The sequence below is a fragment of the Meriones unguiculatus genome, chromosome 3, assembly GCF_030254825.1.
Source record: "Meriones unguiculatus strain TT.TT164.6M chromosome 3, Bangor_MerUng_6.1, whole genome shotgun sequence".
In the NCBI taxonomy this organism is placed as follows: Eukaryota; Metazoa; Chordata; class Mammalia; order Rodentia; family Muridae; genus Meriones; species Meriones unguiculatus.
Genome location: NC_083351.1, coordinates 181,726,875 through 181,749,169, shown reverse-complemented (window position 1 = coordinate 181,749,169; position 22,295 = coordinate 181,726,875). Strand labels below are relative to the sequence as shown.

The 22,295-nt window shown below is 50.0% G+C and overlaps 1 protein-coding gene across 11 annotated transcripts in view; it reads left to right on the top strand.

Annotated features, from left to right (window-relative positions):
• Whrn (whirlin) overlaps positions 1–22,295 on the top strand; it is an 86,694-nt gene that overhangs the window by 21,372 nt on the left and 43,027 nt on the right. For all 11 annotated transcript variants that reach the window (XM_021650007.2, XM_021650005.2, XM_021650004.2 and 8 more), the window contains exons 2-3: positions 3,935–4,153; positions 15,356–15,481. In XM_021650007.2, the coding sequence (XP_021505682.2) occupies positions 3,935–4,153; positions 15,356–15,481 (345 nt within the window). The remainder of the gene's footprint in view (positions 1–3,934; positions 4,154–15,355; positions 15,482–22,295) is intronic.

Here is a 22,295-nt window from a genome sequence, read left to right as displayed (position 1 = left end):
TACTGTGCACTTGGCAGTACTTCTTTTTTCCAAGCACAAGTATCGTAAGAGCCTGCTGCTGCTGTGCACTGAGTAGTCATCTATCCCCAGCCAGGCCTGGCGCACAGTAGGTCCTCAGTTGGGCCTTGTAGGGTGATTACCAGGCTTAATTTCATCATACACCTAGAATGAGATGAGGAGTCTTACTAGTTGGAGCAGCATTAGACAGGGGAGCTTTTCCCTTTTGGAACAGGGAGTAGCAGGCAGGAAAGGGGGATCAGGAAGATGAAGGCACAGAAGATGTAGGCGACCTTCACTTCAGCTGATCTCACCTGTACCCTGACACTAACTTTCTGTTTTGCTGAGGCAGAGACACACCAGGTAGACCTCAGTCCCTTTCCTCCAGCACCTTTAACTTAATAAAGGTTTGATTTTTCTCCACTGTTCTATCAGGGAAGCCTCAGGAACACTCAGGAACCCTGTAGGTCTTTCTCTGCTCATTGTCTCAAGAATCCTTTGAAAAGCGAGAATTTGGAGAGCTGCCATGCTCTCATTATCTTATGCTCTCATGCTCTTCACCACGGCCTAGCATTTGCCTGTGGAGTGGAGAGCTAGGCACCCTTCCCCTTCTGGAGGAGGTCACGAGTTGGACTCCCCTGGGAGAGTTGGGGCCCTAAGGTGTCTGAAAGAAACCTCAGCCCTCAGCCCTCAGCCCTCAGCCCTCAGCCCTCAGCCCTCAGCCCTCAGCCCTCAGCCCTCAGCCCTTAGCTCTCAGCCCAGTTGTTCCTTAAGAATTGTGGAGTTCAAAGAGCTCAGAGCAGGAGATTAGGGTAACAGTTTAGTGTCCCCAGCTTAGGCGTTGTATTCTTATTTTCTTATATTGAAAGCAGTGTGCTTCCATTGCACAACATTTGGAAAACATTGCAAAAAAGGAAAAGCAAAATACCAGCCACCTGCAGTCCCACTCAGAGGGACATGCTGGCCATTGGTGCGCTGTCATGCTTTGTTTTCCTGCATGATTTTTTTCTCCCGACGTAACTAAGATCATGCTAGAAGCTGTGATTTGTAGCCTGTCGACCCCACTTAACATTGGAATATGTCATGTCCAAGGCATTGCAAAGCCTCTGTCAGTGTGCTCTTGCAGCAGCACACAAATCCACTACCTGGAGAAACCTTCGCTGAGTCAGACCAGCCCCCACTGTGGGGTGCATTGTCAGCTAGGGCTGCCATAGTAGAACATCACACAGTGGGTGGCTTACGTCACAGGAATTGATTTGCTTGCATTTCTTGAAGCTGGAGCCCGAGACAGCATGCCGGTGTGATCAGGTGACCTGCCAGACTTGCAAAGGACCACTTTTCTCCCTGTGTCCTATATAGAGGGAGGAAGCAGGCAAGCTCTGGTGTGTGTACCCACCCTTCATGCAGAGCTACTCATCTCATCAGTGAAAGCCCTGTCTTCATGGTCTCACCTCCCAAGGCCCCATCCTCTCGTTTACCAAGGTAGGGCTTCAGTGTTTAGGTCTGGGGGGAGCCAAGACTGCGAGCCCGAACACTAGATATGTCCGCTGTTAATCCACTACAGAGTGACTTTCTTCCATCCGCCATGCTGTCATGTTGTTACAGGCGCATTGTGAGGAAGCAATATGCCTGACCTCAGCACACCAGGGCACAGGCTTTGGTTTGCTGATCCTTGTGTTTCTCCATCCTTATGCTGGAAAATAGCACAATGAAAGTGGTATCTACATTTGAAATTAGTAGCTACGTGAAAGGAACCTCTTACTGTCTGTGGGGGCAGTGAGTTCCTGTCCTTCCTCACAGAAGTGGCAGATCCCTCTCCACCTGCCATTTTAAGAGTTAAGTTTGCAGGGGCTGGAGAAATGGCTCAGCAGTTAAGAGCACTGACTGCTCTTCGAGAGGAGCTGGGTTCAATTCCCAGCATCCACATGGCAGCTCACAACTGTTTGTAACTCCAGAATCCAACACCCTCACATAGACATATAGAAAAAAACACCAGTAAAAATAAAAATAAATTAAAAAATTAAGACTTATGTTTGTAGGAAGAAATGAAGGAAGAGAGTTTAGACACCTTGACAGAGAGAACAGCTTTATTTTACCTAAGAGATAGTGTCTCAAGATCTGGCTGCACTGTGATCAGGGTCCAGGACCCACCAGCAGTGGCCAGAGTTTTCAAGTGTAGTGAAGGGATAGGGAAGGGGTGGGGAGGTGCATAGGTGCAGAGAGGGGAAGTCAGCTTTTTTTTCTTAAACAAGCTGTTATTGAAACTGCAGGATTTTTATCTCTTTTACAACCACCTGGCGTCTGTGGTGGGGGCAGCTGCTTCTCTTATGCAATCACCAAATGGTTGGCTTCCTGCAGCTCTGAGCTCAGCTTTTTTTCAGGGGCGGGGGGCGTTCCTTTATCCATGACATGATTCCACAAAGGATTCTCCGAGACTGTAGGTACCAGGCATGGGGCGGGGTGCTTGCCACATACGGGCCCTTTGTGAGTGCTAAGCTGCTGTTATCAGTGATTCTGTTTTTGACTTTTATCTAGTCTTTCACTGGGGTCCTAAGACCACTGTCATGCAGGTTCAGGGTTTAGCTAGAATGACTCACACATGTTCAGCATATATTCCTGTCCCTTAGAATCTTAACACCAGAATGCACTGATGCTCATGACCCTTTGTAAAATGGCCAGTCAGATGACTTAGTGGATGAAGGAGCTTGCCTCCCAACCTGGCACCCTGAGCCTGAGCCCCAGGACCCATATGGTGGACACAAGCAGACAACCAACTCCCACAAGTTGTTCTCTGACCCCTACATGTGTGCATGCATGTATACACATAAACGCAAATAAATAGATTAATAAAAACTTAAAATGGTGTGCATATTCCCCACTGAATATGGTCTCCAGAGGACTGATAACCAATGCAATCAATATGAGCACTGTGCAGGTAGCTGCTGCACTGTACTATTTAGATTATACTAACAGGAAATGGCTTGTGTATGTTCAGGACCGAGAGAGACTTTAAACAAATCCTTGAGTGTGTGTGTGTGTGTGTGCGCACGCGCGCACGAATGTATGCATGCATGTAGAGGCCCGAATTTGGTGTTTGATGTCATCCTCGCTGACCCTTCACTTTATTTATTGAGACAGTCTCTCAGTTCTTTCCAGAGCTAGCCAGTTTGCCCTGGGGATCCTGTCCCTGTGAACCCAACCGCTGCTGTGTCAGCTTTAGGGTTCCTGGGCTCTAATCTCATACTCGTGTGATAAATGCTTTTAACCACTGAGACACTCCCCAGGCTTCCCCTCCCCACCATGCACTAAACAAAACAAAAACACTCTTGTTCTGTGGTTGAATGAATCTGTGGATGTGAAGCTATGGGTATGGAGGGCTGACTGTCCTTGAACTCCATGGTCCATGTCTCACGTTTAGAGTTTAGATATGAGTGTTACTGGTGTTGCTCAGAGCAGGCCCAAGCTTCTAGGAGCCCTCAAGGAGTCATCCAGAGCACACGCCATTCTTCCAAACTGTGACATGTGTGATACTATCCTATTTATGGGGCCCAGTCACAGAGGCACTCTGTGGCACCCACCTTCTGGACTGCAAAAGAGGAGCTGATGTTCGGCGTAACCACTGCATGCACAAGTGCTTTATAGAGTGAACCCTACATGAGATGCACTCGGAAGCCAAGTGCTCCAATAGCAGACTAGGGCTAGCTCGGCCTCAGGCCTGCTCTGCTCACTCCCTTCTGCACAGATATCTTGAGAGATGAGGTATATTAGGGTGGGGCAGGTACTCTGTTTTCACAGGCCAACGCTGAGGGCTGGGAGCGAGGGTGGGAATGGGACCAAGCCTAGGCTCCTCCATGTGTGCATCCTTGCTAGGAGGGAGGTAACGGCAGAGTGGACCAGGTGCCTCCTTCCCTCTAACTGTGTGCTTCCCTCTCTCTAGGCTCTCAAGGGCTCCAAGAAGCTGGTGTTGTCTGTGTACTCAGCCGGGCGTATCCCCGGGGGCTACGTCACCAACCACATCTACACCTGGGTGGACCCCCAGGGGAGAAGCACATCCCCTCCCTCCAGCCTGCCCCAGCTGCACAGCAGCACCCCAAGACAGCACGAGGATGACCGAAGGAGCGCCCTACACCTCCTGCAGAGTGGGGATGAGAAAAAGGTGAGATCTGCCAGGTTGTGGATGGGTAAAGACTTGGGGAGGCCTTAGAGTTCTTAGCTCTTGTGCACCCCGGAACTCCCTCCAGGCTGGAAGGAGGGACCTAACTCTGTGACCGGGCTCTGTTACATCTTTTGGGTCTCTCAGAATGTGTCTTCCTAGCTTCCACTTGTGACCTATGAGGTGTGTGACTGTGTGACCTATGAGCCTTCTAGGATAGGCTGCTGTCACAGAGTAGTACAAACAGTCAGGCTTAATGTTAGTCTTTTCCCACAGCAGAATGGAGGGGACCTGGTCTGGTGTACAGCTCTGCTCTTGGACTTATTCTGAGCTATAGGTTCCCACCATCCACCAGCTCCTAGGGTGTGGTTCCTTCTGGTAGCTTAATCTGGGCCACAGTAGGCTCCTGCTTTAGCACCCAGAACAGGGGAAGAGAGAAAGCACGGGGCGATGGGGTGTGCTTTTCCGTGTGAAATGGAAAATGTACATTGAACTCTGCAGAGTGTTATATACACTGAACTCTGCAGAGGTCCAGATCCAGGCATGGACTGTGCACAGTCCACGTCATGACCTGGAAGAGCCTTGGACAGTGGGAGTCTTGGGCTGTAAACAGCAGAAATCAGCTCGACTGACTGGAATTTGAGAATATATCAGAAGGGTGTGAGCACTCCCAGAACTGGAGCTGATAAACTCGGGGAGCATCTGAAGAAGGCGCTCCACCACAGTGACCCCAAGTTCTTCCCCTTCAGACTTCTATTTCTTTTTGGCTGGCAGGATGCCTTAAACCTTGACTGACAGGACCAGCACTCTAGCTGATGGGGGAAGAAGGGCAGTTGCTCAAGGCACCATGGGGTTCTGTAACCTGAAAGAGGCCAAGCATCAGTAAATGTCCCCTATAGAGCCTTCCTCCTCCTACTCATTTAGAAAGGGGACTGTTTCCTGCAGGAAAGAATGATGAAAATGACTGAAATGGGCCCCATGAAGCTCTCTGGGTGCTGTTTGCATGGTTCTGTTTGCATTGTGTAAATCGGTGCTTCTGGGGCCAAGAATAGTTATATTCCTATATAGTCACACCTGTCCAACCAACATTTCACTGCTGTTTTAGGACCTTGATCCCTACAGCCAGGAGACCACATAGCTTGGGGCTTGAGGCCAAGCTCCTTCCTCCAGTGACTCTCAGCTCTCTCTTTCCTGTCAATAAGACTATAACATTTACTTAATGTGGTTTGTGTTCTTTGCTCAAACATCATTATGAAGAATGCAGGGGATTTCAGTGGCTTCTAGGAGGTGATGGAGTCTAGAAGGGCTGCTGGTGTGCATAGGATGGCAGTCTGCAGGCAGGCCCTGATGCCTCCCGACCAGGGATGCCCACTTTAGGCAACCTTGAGGGGTGTTATTAGCCACCTGGGTTTATGGCCAAGGCCAGCTTTGCAGTGTTGGGCAGAGGACCTGCTTTGTTGTTTTCTGAAGCTGTCACCCTAGGAAGAATCTTAGTTTAGAGCTGAAACTGCTGTAATTTTTGGCTGATCCTGAACTCCAGTGGCATGAGCATTGCACAGGGAACCTTCCTGAAACCTTGAGGCCACCTGCAGAGTGGGTACATAGCACCAGAATATGAGTCACAGAGTGGAAGGTAGAGAAGACAGGTAAGATCCCAGAAAGCAAGATAAAGAAGTCCTGTGTCTTGGTCTGCTTTCTGCTGGGACAATAAAGGTGCCACAGCTGGACAGTTTATAAGGACATCAGATTTGATTGGCTGGCAGCTGGAAGGCTGGAAGTTGGGGTGTGTAACAGCTGATGAGGGCCATGGTTCTGAACTACTGCATGGCAACACAGAGTCAGCTCAGGTCTCTCCTCCTCACCTCATAAAGCCACCAGTTCCACAGGGTCATAGATGGCCAGCCTCATCTAATCCTAGTTACCGCCTAAGGCCTCCTTTCCAATACCATTAGCATACAAATTTGGAGGTCATTGTTTTATACACTGCAGTTTGAAGGACCTATTTATTTATTCTATGGGCAGGGTGAAAGCCAATGAAGAAAGATGAAATCCCCAGAGGGGTTAGGGAGTGATAGGAAGGGAGGACCTCGCTCAGAAGGTGAAAGATGACAAAGCAGCTACCTACTACTATTTTGGAACTTGAAAATCCCAAGCAATCAGAACAACATGTACAAAGGTCCTAAGGTAGGACTGAGCCCAGTATCTTTAACTGAGCAAGAGGATGGAGGTGGGGGCTTTAGATAAATTACCTCCTGGGCATCATGGGGCAGCTTACATACGAATATAGAAGGTACATCCGATAGGCCAGGCAGAATGCAAATACCATAGGAGGTAGGGTCTACCCCATGACAGTCCACAAGTTGCAAGATCAGTGTGGTGGGGGTTAAACAGGACCACACTAGTGTGGCAGGAATGGTTCAAATCATGGTTGTGCTGCTTGTGAGCTGTGTAACCGTGGACAGGTTGCATGGTCTATTAGAGCCTGGGGTTCCTCTTCGTGACAGCCCTGGGACAGCTCCATGGTAGAAGGGCTCTGGCTGAGCCCTGATTTATCCTTAGAGCCTAGAGCAGCATGGGTGTTCATGACAGGAATGATCTGAGTGCAAGTGGCATGACTGCCTAGCAGGGGTACCACAGAGCTACATCTCAAAGGCCACCACCAAAGATGCCAACAGCACTCCTCTGGATTGGCTCCCAGAGCAGCATGCCTCTGAGGCTGCTCCAGGCATGCAGATCAGATATGGAGCAAAGGTGGAGTGCTCTGCCTACTCTGTGTGTGTGTACCAAATGCATGCCTAATGCCTGTGGAGGTGAGAAAGAGGCATTGGATCCCCCAGAATTGGCGTTATGGATGGTTGTGAGCTACCATGTGGGTGCTAGGAACTTAACCCAGGTCCTCTGCAAGCGTAACAAGTGCTCCTACTTGCTGAGGCCCCTGTAGCCCCTCTATCTTTACTCCTTAAATGCTGAAATTATAGGTTACACCACTGCATCTGGCTCCCTGGTTTTTGTTTCAGTTAAAAGGTTTTTAAAATGTGTGTTAGCATATATTAACTCTTACATACTAATGGGTTTCACTATGTGTATTGGCTAGTCTTACATCAACTTGACTTACAAACTAGAGTTATCTGAAAGGAGGGAACCTTAATTGAGAAAATGCCTCCCAAAGATCTGGCTGTAAGGGATTTTCTTAATTGGTGATTGATGGAGGAGGACGCAGCCCATTGTGGGTGGTGCCATCTTTGGGCTATAAGAAAGCAGGGTTCTATAAGAAAGCAGGCAGAGCAAGCCATATGGAACAAGCCAGTAATCAGTAATCCATGGCCTTTGCATCCGCTCCTGCCTCCTGGTTCCTGTAATGTTTGAGTTCCCGTGGTTGCTTCCTTTGATGATGAGCAATGCTGTGGAAGTATAAGCCAAATAAGCCCTTTCCTCCCCAACTTGCTTTTTGATCCTGGTGCTTCATCACAGCAATAGAAACCCTAACCAAGACATTAGGCCATTTTCATATATTCATGTGCATGAGGTATTTTGAACACATTTACCGTCCTTACCATATCCTGTACCCCTCCCACTTTCACTAGTCCATTTTCTCTCCCCAACTAGCCCCACCCATGTATGGCCCTATGGTGGCCATAGGTTTACATCGGGATGGTTACCTCTATCAATGTCTCTCACTGAACCTGGAGCTTGCTGTTTCAGCTAAGTGTTAGGATAACTGGCCAGCAAGCCCTCTGGAGCCTTCTGTCCATGCCACTCTCCAGCTCTGGAGTTACAGGCGCACACCACCACAGCCAGCTTCTTCCATGGGTATCAGCACTCAGATCCTCACGCTTGCGCAGCAGATGTTTTCTCTGCTAAGCCATCTCCCTAGCCCCTAGCACGGCTACAAGGATGGGGTCTCACGTAGCTCATGCTGGCTGTGGCTTTTACCTCCTAGGATTGGGACTGCAGCTGTGTGCCACATACCTGGCTTAATTTTTCCTTCTTTAAAGCAACTGCTGTACATTTTCCACAGCAGCTGTGCTGTTTTATTCCAGCCACAGCACACAGGGACCCACTGTCTCTTCTCTGTTTATGTGCAATCAGTCACCCTAACACAGGTCAGTCTTTTCCTCATCTGTCTTCACCATAGACTTTTATGTGACACCTTAGCAGAGTGATGACAGTGCTGGAGGTCACAGCTGGGACACAGCCGAGTTTAAGTGAGGCCAGTCTGTCTCTTTCTAAGCCTTCGATTCTCGCTGTCACCCTGTTCCACCATTCCAGTATGAGGTGGCACGGTTAGGGTGCCTCTGAAGAACCTCGGTCCAGAGGAGGACTTGTTCTGACACATTCCACAAGGTGCGTAAAAGGATAAGGAAGGGTGTGCTCCTCTCCTGCTAGAGGGACTGAGGCAGCATTCCTAGAAGAGACTGTATGGGGCTCCTTGGGAGGGAACAGCAGGCAGGGTGGACAGGTGATAGTGGCATAGAAGTTTAAAAGATCAAGATGGGTCCTAAGTGGTGTTCTTTTGGTTGTGCATCCATGCACTAAGATGCAGGCTGGGAGTGCCAGTGTTGGGGAGTGCCAGAGTGGGGGAGTGCCAGGGTGGGGGAGTGCCAGGGTGGGGGAGTGCCAGGGTGGGGGAGTGCTTTCACCCAGCACACAGACCGGAGGGGAGATGAAAAGAATGGATTTCAACTCTGCAGAGACCTTTGACAAGGTCCTGGAAATGAGAAGGACCAGACTCTCGGGAAGGAAGGGGAGGAATTAGCTGAGGACAAGCCAGGGGAGTCCCCGAGGCAGTGAGGATGTGGCTGCTTATGGTCAAGGTGAACTGGAAATAGAAACTTGTAGGAGGTCTTGTAAGTGCGCCCTGCTCTCCCCACGAACGCATCCTGGATGCAGGAGTTTCTGCACTAAGCATGGCTGTATCTTGGAAGCAGCTTGCAGTGAAAATGGCGTGTGTTTCCTTAACCTGGAACGTGATGGGCAGGAGGAAGGCTGAGCAGGGAGGCAGCCGGTAGGAGGAGAGTCAGTGTTGCTGGAGCTCTCTGGAGTAGAAGAAGTGAGCAGGGGCCTTCCAGAACCTTTTCTGAACTAGGTATCCCTCCACGGACTTGGGGAACAGGCTGAGCTGGGGACACTGTTCCTGTGCTCTGTGTGAGATGCGGAGACTGTGGTTCTGCAAGGATCTTCCCCCAGTACTGGCACACACATGTATTTCTGGCTCAGTTTTTACTTGAGGGAGGCTATTCTGCAGACAGACACCAGCCTGCTGGCTGGCTGTTTACTCCACAGCTGCAGCTTTAGGATTTCAGTGGGGTGTTGTGGAATTACTTGGCTCAAAGGCCAGAGCTATGCAGTCCTTGCAGACGGTGTCATCATTACAGTTGAAGAGTGTACTGAGGCATGCAGGGCTGAGTGCATTGCCCCAGGACACACTGCCAGTGAGTGGCCGAGGTAGTCCTCACCTCCGCTTTCAGGCTGGTCTTTACCGTTCAGTATCCTCTGGCTCTGGCCCTGCAAGGCCAGCCTCTGCACAGCCATAGACATTGGGCTGCACTGCTCTGACGCCAAGTGTCCTGGTCAGCATCTGTTTCACTCCCCTGTCGTCACAGTACAGCCTCCCTCTGGGATGAGCAGTTAGAGCCTGCACCAGCTCACAGCTCCTCACAGACACAGCAGGATGGGCCAGCCTGGTCCCAAAGGAACAGCAGCTTCAACCTCAGCAGTATTGGGCTAAAGCTTGCTTCTAGGACTTTCTATCACTGACTTTGAAGAAGCCATTGAAATCTAAGAGGGCCACCTAAGTGCAATTGTACGTGACTTGGGGACTATCCCACTAGCCTGTACCAAGAATAACCTTATGTGTGTAAGCTTAGAGCACAGTGTGGGAACATGGCAATTAATTTTAACAACAGCATTGGCTGTCAAAGGCCAAGGAGGAATGAGGTGCCTTTCATATTGTTCTTCCCAGAATATTGATCAGATGCCTCTGTAGGGCCCCAAACCACCCTGGGTACTGGAGACACTATTGTGAAGAACAAAGATGGCCACTATCCAGGAGGATGGCTCTCCAGCATGTGGGCATCCTACAGAGGTATTGGGACAAATAGTCTGTGGCATATTATATGGGGGTAGGTTAACCTGAAAAGGACTCAACATGGAGTGGGGTGGCTTTCAAGGGGGCAGAGAGGCTTCATGAAGAGGTAACAGGGTAGTGCTGCTGTATGTTGCCAAACTATGGTAGCAGGTTCCCAAGGAGCCTTTTAAAAGTTAAGAGAATGGAGGCCAAAGCCATTGACAGTCGGCAGAGCCTGAAGATTCTACTTTAAGGAAAAAAGAGCCACGGTGGAGCTTAGAGCAGAAGAGGAACGGATGCATGTTTAGACGTCACATGTCTGCTTGGGCTTCTTGGAGGTTAGACTACAGGGGCAGAGGGGGGTGGAGGAGCTTAGAATCCTAGTCTTCACCAGGGCTCTGAAGGGCGGGATGAATTAGGAATGCTTTGGGCTGCAGACACCAGACATGCTGGACCACAGGAACTTACGCATGAAAGGTACTTTTTGCTCAATTCAGCAATGCTGGCCATGTAGCCAACAAAGCAGCTTACCCAGGAGGCACTTTCTTCTTCTCGCTGTCAATTTTTACTTCAGCCATGTTCCTTCATGACTGCAAGCCTGCAGCCATTGCTCTTGCCGTCACAGCCTCTTGCAAAGTGTCCCAAAGTGGCTGTCTCTCCTCTACTGTTTTTAGAGTGAATGATTTTTTTTTTTTTTCTGAGACTTGCTACCAGATAGCTGTTACCATACCTTTTAGCTAAAACTTGGGACCATTTAGGTTTCCTGACAGGAGAAGCAGAGCATTGGAGCCGCTGGACAGAAGTATGCTGACTTCAGGGGAAGCTCCCCTTTTGTTCTCTGGACAGACTCAGAGCTCAACACAATGACAGGACAGGGGATGGCCTTGGGCTGGGCTGCCAACAGCACACGCTTCAGGCAATTGTCATGACTCTCATTTTGCTTATGGAGAGTGTGAAGGTACAGAAATCATAAGGCTTGCTGCCAGGTGCCCAGCAGTGAAGAACAAGGCCTCTGACTTTGAACTCAGGCCTGTGTGGATCCTGGCTTCATCATTTTGCAACCCAATGAGGACTGAGCCTCAGTTTCCTTCTCTAGAAAGTGAGATGAGACTGCTGACAGAAACATAGAAGAAGAGCAATGTTAGTGGAGGGACTGTCTAGCAAGCAGAGCACCGTCTTCGTGACAAGGAACAAATATAGTGGCTTCCATAGCGATCTGTTCTTATTCTAGTGGATACACCACAGCGGTGCTGTTCTTTCTGCTTGGCAAGAACTCTTCCCCTTTCCTCCCTTAAACAAATTCTGTTCGTGTCAAACACTGGTAGGATTTCCAGTGTGTGATGGCAGCAGATCGCCCTGTGGTTGGTAGAATTTTGTTATATTTCTGCGATCAAAATCCCATTTTGCTCTGATGTGAAGGATTTGCTGTGTGTGTGTGTTGGGGGGGAAGTATCAGGATATGGGGACTCTGTTTTCATTTCTGGGATTCAGGGAGGCTATGTCAGGTACCTGTTGCTGTCCTAGTGTCCTGGCTTGGTAGCATCATCTCACCAAGGCTTCTGTTCCCTGCCTGTGGAATCTTCAAATCCTTGGGCCTACCTGGCAGCAGTGGGTCAGAATGCAGCTGCCCAGGGAACAGAGTTGGGCCTTGGCTGGGCCTACACTCTGAGAGCACAGCACAGGCCAGTTCTGTCATGCCAGGGAACAGTCTTGAGGCTGAAGCTACCTGCTAGCCCAGACCAGCCTCACCCTTACCACTGCCTGAAGCTCAGCTTCATCCCATCACATGGGGGTCTCTAGAAATTGACCTGGCTTCTCTCCATCCACTCTAAACACTAGTCTGAACCCCTCACCCTCTCTGGATTCTTGTTTGCCCCAGTTCATCACAGGCTAGCCCAGCCTTCTGCTCCTGGTTATCACACTCCAGCCATGTGGAGTCCTTGTATGACCCATGGCTAGGCGGTGCCATGCAATGGTCACTGCCCTCAGTGCAGTTCTCAGGGTTCTCAGGTGTGTCTCCCAGAGCTTTGCTGAGGCTGGGCTCCTGAGCTTTGATACCCCCAATCCAGGGTCTATGGGAAAAGGGTTGCTGATAAGAGGGCACTTTGGTAACAAGATACTGCCCGAGTCTAAGGACGTGAACAGGCTGTTTATTTTTTTTTTCTAGTCCTTCCTAGAACCTACAGGTCTTGCATGGCAGATGGACTTGGCAGAGGTGACTCAGTGAAGGGTCTCAAGGTTATCTGGGCAGCCAGTATCACCAGTGTCATCAGAGGAGGAATAGGAGGGTGTGGGTCAAAAGAAAGGCAATGTCGTACTGGCGGTAGGAGAACCTGTGGGAAAGTGCTAATGTCTCAGCTAAAACGCAAGAAGTCCCTAGCAGCTGGCACATCCCTGGCCTCCAGGAAGAAGCAGTCTTCCTGCCCGCTCACACTGTTCACTTTCAGGACTGCCTTTGTCCCAAGCTTCTGACTTTGACAGTTTCTTCCACAGTGGCACAGTGCCCGGACGCCAATGATGGTGAGAGAACAGAGGCCTGGCAAGGAGTGGGGACTGTGTGGCTGTCACAGCAGAGGCCCCACTGGTCTCGAAGTAGAAGCAGCTACTAGGGAGGTGGGGCTCTGGGTAGGACCGTTCCCAGGAAGGAACTTGTGGTGATGCAGCCCGGCCCTCTTCCCAGGGATCTCATGTGCCCTCCCACGAGGCTCCCATACCCCCTTTTCTGTTTTCTTATTACCCCGTGCTGTCAGGAGTGTCTCCAGGGACCCTGCCATGCTATTATCTGGCTACGCCTTGCTTACACCTTGTGCAAACAACAGAGTTCTCAGGGGACACATCTGGAGGGAAGGACAGTGCCCACAGCTCATATCCAGCAGCCTGTCTAGGACATGAGGCAGCCCACAGTCATCACGTCCCAAGGAAATGGTTCCTGATTGTTCCTGCTCCTGGAAGCTTAGCCCGTGGCTTGCCTTATGATACCCTCCTGCAGATAACAAGAGCCAGTGTTGCGTGATTGCTTCCTGTGCGTGCAGACCCTCTCAGCTTTCACTGCAGCTTTTCCCATCCCTCTTAAAGAAACTTAGGCACAGGGGCTGATTTCATGTAGGGCCACACACCATTGAGTATTATCTGGAGCCAACACATATCACCTCCCAAGTACACACGCCTGTATGTGGTGGGCTGAGACCCACGTTAACTCAAGGCCATACAAGCCAGGTGGGTCCTGTGGCAGCGTGGCAGAGCAGACCCTAAAGTCTGGACAGTAGTTCCTAGATGTGACCTGGGAGTCTGCGGAGCCACGGATTCAGGAGATCATGGCTGTTTTTCTGATCCTCCCTGACTCATGGCCCCATGCATCCCTCTGTAGCCGAGGAAGGCTATTCTGAGCAGCCACAACACTCATGGAGTCACAGCTGGGCCCTTCCTCACCCCTCTGTGCTGCTCAGAGTGCAGGCACAGAGCAGAGCAGAGGGTGGGCAACACCTGGACCCTCTTGACTACAGCCAGATCTCCTCACCTGATGTCAGCAGGGTTTTTCCTGCATGAGCTTTGCCACACACAAAAATGAAACCAACAGCAGATGATCATGTTTACTAAACATGTCCTGTGACATTTACTGAACTCTTTGTGTGACACCATATTTGGGTCTTTATAATGTCAGCAGACACCAGCTTTGTCCTCAGGTTCAGATAATGGGTCTGAGACATAGTGAGGTTACATGACTGGCCCGAGGGCACACGGCTGGTGCTGAGATGGGCACTTTGTGTCCAGCTCTGTCTTCCTTGAAATGAGGTACTGGGGTAGAGAAAAAGGCTCTTCCTGGTGGCTGGGACAGAACACACTAACTGTTAGCTGAGTGACCTTGGAGAGTAAGACAGCTCATAGTTGGCTCAGTTGTTAAGAGCACTGGCTGCTCTTCCAGGGGACCAGGGTTTGATTCCCAAAATCCAAATGGCAGCTTACAACTGTCTGTAACTCATGTTCCAGGGTATCTGACACCCTCACACAGATACACATGCAGGTTAAACACCAATGCACATAAAATAAAAATAAATCATTAAAAAAGAGAGAGACCTAATAGTGACCTTTGCCCACCCCCCATGATGCCTGAAGGTCACGGCCCCCATTTTCCACCATCAGTGTTTATGCTGTCCTCTCTTGGGTCATTACCGTTTTCACGTGTCGTCTCTTGATGGGGTGTGCTTTGTCTCTCTGGGCTAGGTTTAAGCTGTCCTAGCCCCTTCTTTTTTCCACCATAAATCCTTGCTTGCCTATGGTTCTCATTCTCCTATGCACCTCCTCCCCTAAGACTCTCCTCTGACTCACCTCCAAGGCTTGTGTTCCTTCTGTCTCACAATGTCAGTCTCTGACCATGTGTTCAGCCTCCCAGCTCCCTAGAGACACCATTTTCTCCAGAAAGCCCCCACCTCCCTGGTTCCCTGTCTGGGCCTGTCTCACTGCGGCCATGTGGCTCATGAGCCCCTCCTTGTGCTCTGCTCCTGTTGCAACTTGAAGGTCTCTGGCTCATTCTACCTCACTGTGATCCCTTTCTGAGCAGGGTAGTGTGTAGGCACCTCCACAGCCCCCACATCAGCACAGGGACATACTGGGTCGCGGTGCCCTGAGTGTGCAGAAGAGAATGGAATGCAGCAGCATCATGACCTATCAGGACAATGGTTCGTTGGAGACCCCAGAGAGGTGGGAGACTCCCCAGAGGGACAGAGTCCCTCTGGGTTCCGACAGTAGTGGCCCCAAACTGAAAGCAACCTTGATCCTGTGGAGGAAGGACAGGAGTATGTGGTCTGAGCCCTGGAACAGGAAGCCACCTTGGCCAAAGCGTAAGGTGGGCATCCGCTGCAGCCCCGAGATGTGCTGGTAGTGTTCAGCAACCTGAGGTCTGAATGCACTTGGGGCCTGTGGAGGCCGCGCCTTGCTTGGCCTGCATTTGTGTAGTGATCAGAGGGGCAGGGCAGGGCAGGGCTGAGGCTGGCAGGCCCTGGGATTTCCACTGACTTTGCCCTGCACTTGTTTGTTGGTTAGGAGCTTTCCAGGACTGAGGAGGGCTTGTGGTGTTCTGCCGTTTCCCACCCAGGGCTTGGCTCCCTCCAGGTTAATGTATGTATTTCTTCTTCTAATAGGTGAACCTGGTACTGGGGGACGGGCGGTCGCTGGGCCTCACGATCCGAGGTGGAGCTGAGTACGGCCTTGGCATTTACATCACTGGTGTGGACCCGGGCTCTGAAGCAGAAAGCAGCGGGCTCAAGGTGAGGGGGCGATGGGCCGTGGGCTGCGTGTACAGGATGTGGTTGGGAAAGATCTTTGTAGTTGATTCACCTGAGCAAAGGGGGTGGTACCCCAGCTGAGGACTGGATCAGCTGGGGAGCCCTCGCTGGCTGCTGGGTCTCTAATGCTCGGAGCAGCTGTAGGGTGGCCTTCCACACAGTGTGAGGCAGTGGGCCAACCCAGCTCTTTTTGAGGCTGCTGTTTTGCAAACACTGCTGATGCCATTGATGGCCCTGACACCGGGGTTTATTATGACACATACAGAGGGCAGGACAGAGAAAGCCAGCTATGAGCTGGACTGTAGGTATAGAAGGTAGCTTCAGGGCTGGCATCCAGGGCAGACCAGAAGTTACTGAAACGGCATGATTAATTCTAAGCAGAGCTGTGAGCCTAGTACTTGAGAGTCACGCCACATGTATCATTTCATGCTACCTGGTAGGGGAGGTGGTGTTCCCATTTTTTTCCAGCTAGAAAGAGGTTCCACCAACTGGTCTAAGGTGAGACTCAGAACGGGCTTATGCACAGTCTTGACTGAATTCCTAAGCCCAGGTTATAATCTGCAGTACGGAACACCTTACAGGGATAACCAGCAACTTGCTTGTCAAAGAGCAAGAGACTGCACAGGGGGCCCAGGATCCAGATCACTGTGCCCCATGACAACATGCCTTAAGTAGTCACGGATGCTGTGTCAGTGATGCCGAGTGCTGAGAGCAGGCCCAGGTGGCCTGTGAGCCAGGTTTTAGGGGCAAGAGAGGTAGATGATGAAATAAGATAAGGAGAAATGGGATGTCATGCTGAACAATCTCACACATTGACCACAGGGGATTAAATGAGTGACTAACACAGTACAAGCCTGGCAACTTAGAGGAACAGGCGTCTGCAGCTGCGGGTCTGGCACTCGCGCGCGTGTGTGTGTGTGTGTGTGTGTGTGTGTGTGTGTGTGTGTGTACACATGCAGGCATGTATCTCAGGATCAGCAGGACCCAAACCCCAGCATGGCAAATAGACTGTCATAGGGCAGATGACAAACACAGACTTTGAGAACCATGGGGTATTTGGGAAGTGCTCTGGGCTCCAATGGAGAAAGACAGGGCTGTGCCCCAGCTCTACCCCCTTCCTTCATGGCTGGGTGAACTTGGGGTCTCCTTCACCTACCTGAGCCTCCCTGCTAAGGAACATGTCTGCCTCAGGATTGTTGAAATGAGAAACAAACTACCAGCATCATTAGTTATCAGAGTAAATGTGGGTAGGGAATGTGGGTCCTCTAAAATTCACATACCCAATCCTCCTCTCCTCAGTGTTGGGATCAGGAGGTTGGGCCTTGGGAAGTGACTAGTCACTAGGGTGGAGCATCTGTGGTATCAGTGAGCTTGTAGGAGGCCCTAGGAAGCCGGCAAGGTAAGCAGATGCCACCTGTGAGCTAAGGAGAGAGCTCTCACCAGGACAGGCCCCACTGGCGTTTGGATGTTTAGTTGCCAAGCCTCCAAAACTGTCAGCAGTGGCCTGTGCATGAGCCGTCCTATCTTTGTTGCCACCCAGGTCAACATTACATTATAGAGAAGGGATTGCAAGGCTCCACCGGAGCCTTCCCCTAGGAATTAGAGGCAGCTAATGTTTGCTGGGAGACGGGGAGGCATTTTTTTCAGTGATGCAACTATAGTCTAAATTGCACATGTAAATAAATCCTTACTCCTGCCCCTGTAAGTGTAATGAAACTCATTGGCACCACCACCCCCAACACACACACACACACACACACACACACACACACACACACACACGGATGAACCCTGTCTCAGACCCCCAGGCAAAATGTCCAATTGGGAAGATGAGCAATAAACTAGTTAGAAAGAAAGCAAAGACAGTGGAGTCTGGAAAACTTCCCCATGGCCTGAGTCTGTCAGGTGGTTGCAGGCATTCAGGGGAAATTTGCTTGCAAAATGTCCACCTTGAGCTAAGTCCTTCTATGCGGTCCTCAGCAGTGAGGCGCTTGATGGTGGCTACCACTTTCCCTTCCCTCACAGGCCCCTTGCCTGTGCCGACACCTGCCCACACTCGCTGGGCATCCAGCGCTGATGAATTCTGTTTATTGCAGTGCACTTTCCGTGGAATTAGGCATATTGAAATGGAATAAAGGGCCTGCTTGTGTGGGTGGTGGAGCCAGAACAGGCTCTATTTGTAAATAGCGCTCCATGCTGTGGTGCAAAGCTTTCCTGGGGGAAAACGCCGCCTTCCACAGGGTTTCCAGCTGCTCAGCCCACTTAGCTTCCAAGGCGCAGCGTGAGTCCAGAGAGGGGGCAGGATGCCCGGGCCCTGAGTGGAAAAACACGTGGGAGGTCATCCAGACCTCCAGCATATACCCCAGGGGTGGTCCACGAAGCTTGGAGTTTACCTACCTTCCGGCCCCACATTGCGGTTTATCTTTGGGTTCCTCCTGTTTCTTTGCACTGCCCTACCATACCCAGCCAGTCTCCAGTCCTTCCAAAGAGCCAACCACTAAGCCTCTTTGTTCCCTGAGGGACAGCCTATATTGAATGGTGTTCAAAAGCAATCAAAAGAATAGCAGTTGCATTCATTAATGGATTATTATGAGTGAGACATGGCACTAACATTTAGATACATCTGCTTGTATTTAATCCTTTCCATAGCTCCACGCGGGCAGGGGTGGGGAGCATTCACAGCATAATTTAACAGATGAGCAACGGGCTCAGAGAAATGAAGTAACTTGCCCAGAATCACGTAGAGATCCCAGCACTGGCTATTCTGTCCCCTGTAGCTACATACTTTGTTCTGCCATTGCCCTGTGATTCTAACTGGACCAAGTATGGAAAGAAGAAATGGAGAGAGGGAATGAGGGAGAGAAGGAAGGGAGGGAGGGAAGGAGAGAAGGAAGGAAGAAGCAAAGGAAGGAAGGAAGGAAGGCAGGAAGGAAGGAAGGAAGGAAGGAAGGAAGGAAGGAAGGAAGGAAGGGAGGAAGCAAGAAAAGGAGAGAGGGAATGAGGGAGAGAAGGAAGGGAGGGAGGGAGGGAGGAAAGAAGCAAAGGAAGGAAGGAAGTGAGGAAGGAAGGAAGAAAGGGAGGGAGGGAGAGAGGAGAGAGAGAGAGAAAGAGAGAAAGAAAGAAAGAAAGAAAGAGAAAGAAAGAAAGAAAGAAAGAAAGAAAGAAAGAAAGAAAGAAAGGAGGGCATAAAGTCCTGATGTCTGCCTAGACATTGCTATACCTCCAAAGCCCCTTAAGGTTGACCCAACTTCGTGGCCTCTGCTGAGTCTGTCCAGGCTGGGAGCCCAGGCTGCTGTCCTAGCTAGAATCCTTGGAGCAAGAACTTTGCCCCTGGGAATGTCCCACTTGTGGGGCTGCTGCTCTGCAGCTTGTGGCTTTGGAGCAGGCCTGTCATGCATCTGAGGTAGAAATAGTATCTCAGTGACAGGGACGGTCTAATCTTTGTAGGTCTATCCAGGAGCCTGGGCTGTGTGTTGCCTTCGTGGTCTGGGCTGACCCTCTGCAGACTAGCTTTTGTTGGGCCGTGCTTCGCCCTCCTGCTTTCTCTGGATGGAGCTTGCTCAGAGCAACACCCTGAGCTGGACACCCACTGAGTGGCAGGAAACCTGCTTACATTATCCACTCAGATCTTCACTCAGCTCTGCAAGGGTGGTGGGACCTTTGGTCCCATGCATGTAAGGATATGTGTCTGATGAGGTTTCCCAGCTCCCAGCTGTGTGAGGTAGAACCTAGGGTGTACTCCCTGAGGCCCTACCCACAATAGAGCAGCTGCACATAGTTGGTGCTCAGGAAATGGCTCTTGAGTTGAAGGCAGGACTGTGGCCAGGGCAGGACCTGACCAAGCTCTGATCCTGGCCCTATCACCCTTGTATCCTAGCTTGAACACAGCAGCGCTGGCACGTTGGTGGAAGAGGTGTTGGTGGCTCTGTTAGTTTGTTTTCTTATTGTTATGACAAAAGCAATTTAGGAAAGAGTTTATTTTGGCTCACAGTTTGTGGATACAGCCAATCCACCCTGGTGGGCAGGACCCCCTAGGCAGCAGGAATGTGAGGCACCCTGTCACTTTGCATCCACATGCAGGATATAGACCAGGACTTTTAGGAATAACATGACCCACAATTAGGGTGAAACATCAATTAAACTTCTTAACATACCTTTCTAGACACCTGGAAGTGTGTTTTCATGGGATTTTAAATCTTACCAAGTTGACAAGATTAATCAACCATCATAGTAAACGTTCTGCCCACATGGAATGCAAACTGCACGACCAGCCCCTGCTCCCAAGTGCTGACTGCCCTGGGCTAAAGCAGGCTTCAGCGCACTACTTGCCCACAGTGAGGCTGGCCACTGCAGGTGTTCTGGGAATGTTCCAGACTCACTCTCTGCTTTCTGCAGCAGAAGACAGGTGGAAGAGACTGGTCCATGTATTGTGGGTCTTAATATTTATTATTGATGTATCTTTTAGTTAAGCAGCAGTTATTCCTAAAGAGCTATACACCCAAATCACTACACAGAGACTAGGATTTATTTAATTAACCTAGAATACAATGCTGGGCAATAGTTACTCCATCCTAAACCTCTAAGCCTTACCATTCAGATTTCACCCATTTTACTTGCTTTTAGTCATATCTTAGGTCCAGTTCATCTTTCCACGTGCTCCCCAGATTTCAACCTCCAACTTCGTTCATTTACACCTGAGGAGAGAGAAGGCCAGAGGAAGGGGAAGGCAAGCTATGAGGAGAGCCCTAAGGCCTGGGCTCCCGTAAGATCCCTGCCCGTCATTCAGCTTGACATTGCCCCTGTCCCATGCTCCCTTGGGGAATCCTGCTGGAGGAGCCTGACAGTCTCCGTGGTTGCTCTCTCTCCCCTCTTGTCGAGAGAAAGGTATAATTATATGATGCTTGTTAAATGAAGATCCTTGAGCTGGACTTGTCCCACATTCTCCTGGGGACCCTATCTTGGCCAGGTTTTAAAAGAAGCAGCAAAGGGCATTGAGGTACCTTAGAAACACTGTTGATTATATGGTGATCATAATGAAAAGAATACAAATACTGTCCTCATATTTATATTATTCCTGATAGTTAAAAAAAAAAAAAAACCTCAGCCCAAAAGAACATACTTGTCAATGCTAAGGAAATTTTAGCTGATTTTGTGGCAGTTGTAATTAAGACGACAGAAATAATTGCCTAATGTTTATAGAATTCTTAAGAGTCTAAGAGCATTTTGCAAACAGTGTTCTCCCTTTCATTCCACAATGTAAAATGAATGGACCGATTTCTTGAATAACACTAACTGTTCATACTTAGGAAAGAAAAACAGGTAATGTGTATACCTAAGGTATGTGTCAAAGAAATTAAATTTGTAGTTAAAAACTATCCAAAAAAGAAAATGGAAGCCCAAACACTTTCACAAGTAACAGTTCAGTTACCAAGAGGTTAAGCAAGACGCATCGTGTAGTCTCTGCTTGAAAATAGATGAGGGGACACTTCCCAACTCATTTTATGAAGCCAACACGATGTGCTACTGTGATCAAGCAAACTTAGTACCAGGAAAGAAAATGACAGAGCATGGCCCTTCATGAGTATAGGTCCTGGCTCCCTTAAGAGACCATCAGCAGCTTCACCAGTGTTTGAAGGAACAAAGGGGCTGGAGAGAAGGCTCAGCGGGTAAAGCGCTTTCTACTGAGTGAGTTGAGGATGGGAGCTGGGATTCCCAGCACTCATAGAAATGCCACAAATGCCACAGGTGTGGTAGCCACATATAATCTCAGCACTCTGGAGGCAGAGACGAAGGGTCCCCAGAGCAAGCTGGCTAAGCTGACTGGCGACCTCTGTGTGCTGTGGGTTCAAGTGAAAGCTCCTGCCATAATAGTTAAGATAGAGAGAAATCACACAAGACCCTTGGTACCCTCTGACATATATGCATATGCACACATACTCAGAAGACATACACACATATCACATACACACAGACAGACAGGCACACAGACACACGCAGTAGCATTTTAGATGTTGTAGTCAGTTCAGTAAGTTGAAAAAAAGAAGAAAATAAATGAAACTCTGTTTTCAAAAAGTCACCTGCATAGAAAGTCTGAAAGAATCTGGAAAAGAGCCGCTGGAATAAACAGACACATTGAGAAGGCTGAGAGAATGCAAAGTCAGCCACAGAAGTTAACTGCTGCCAGTGCCGGTGGCTTGCATCTGTGTTTCCAGCACTGTGGAGGCAGGGGCAAAGGCTCTAGTGTGAGGCTAGCTCGGTTAGGTAGCGAGTCCCTGGTCAGCCGGTGCTGAATAGCAGAAACCTGTCCCCTACCACAAATGCAGTCAACACCAAGCACACAAAGGTGGCCCTATAGTCCTTTTAATAGGTGGCCCTGGGGCAGCTGGCCATCTTTGTGGAGACCAGTGGGCCTCAGCTTTAGATGAAGAGCAACAGAAAATGAACAGAGGCTCCAGCGGAGACTCATGCTGCTGGCAGCAGTTCTCAGCCTGTGGGTCTCGACCCCTTTGCATGGGGTGGGGGAAGGAAAGGACTCTTTCACATGGGATATATATCAGGTAGCCTGCATATCAAATATTACATTATGGTTCACAGCAGCAAGTTACAGTTCTGAGGTAGCAATGAAAATGGTTTAAGGTTGGTGGTCCCCACGTCATGGGTGGTGTATTAGGGCTGTGCAGCATCAGGAAGGTCGAGAGCCCCTGTGCTAGGAGAATGTGTAAGGCAAAGTGTGGGCGTCCTTAGGGAATGGGCCACGAGAGGAGGGGAACTGGCAGGGCCGGATAAACACCCTCCA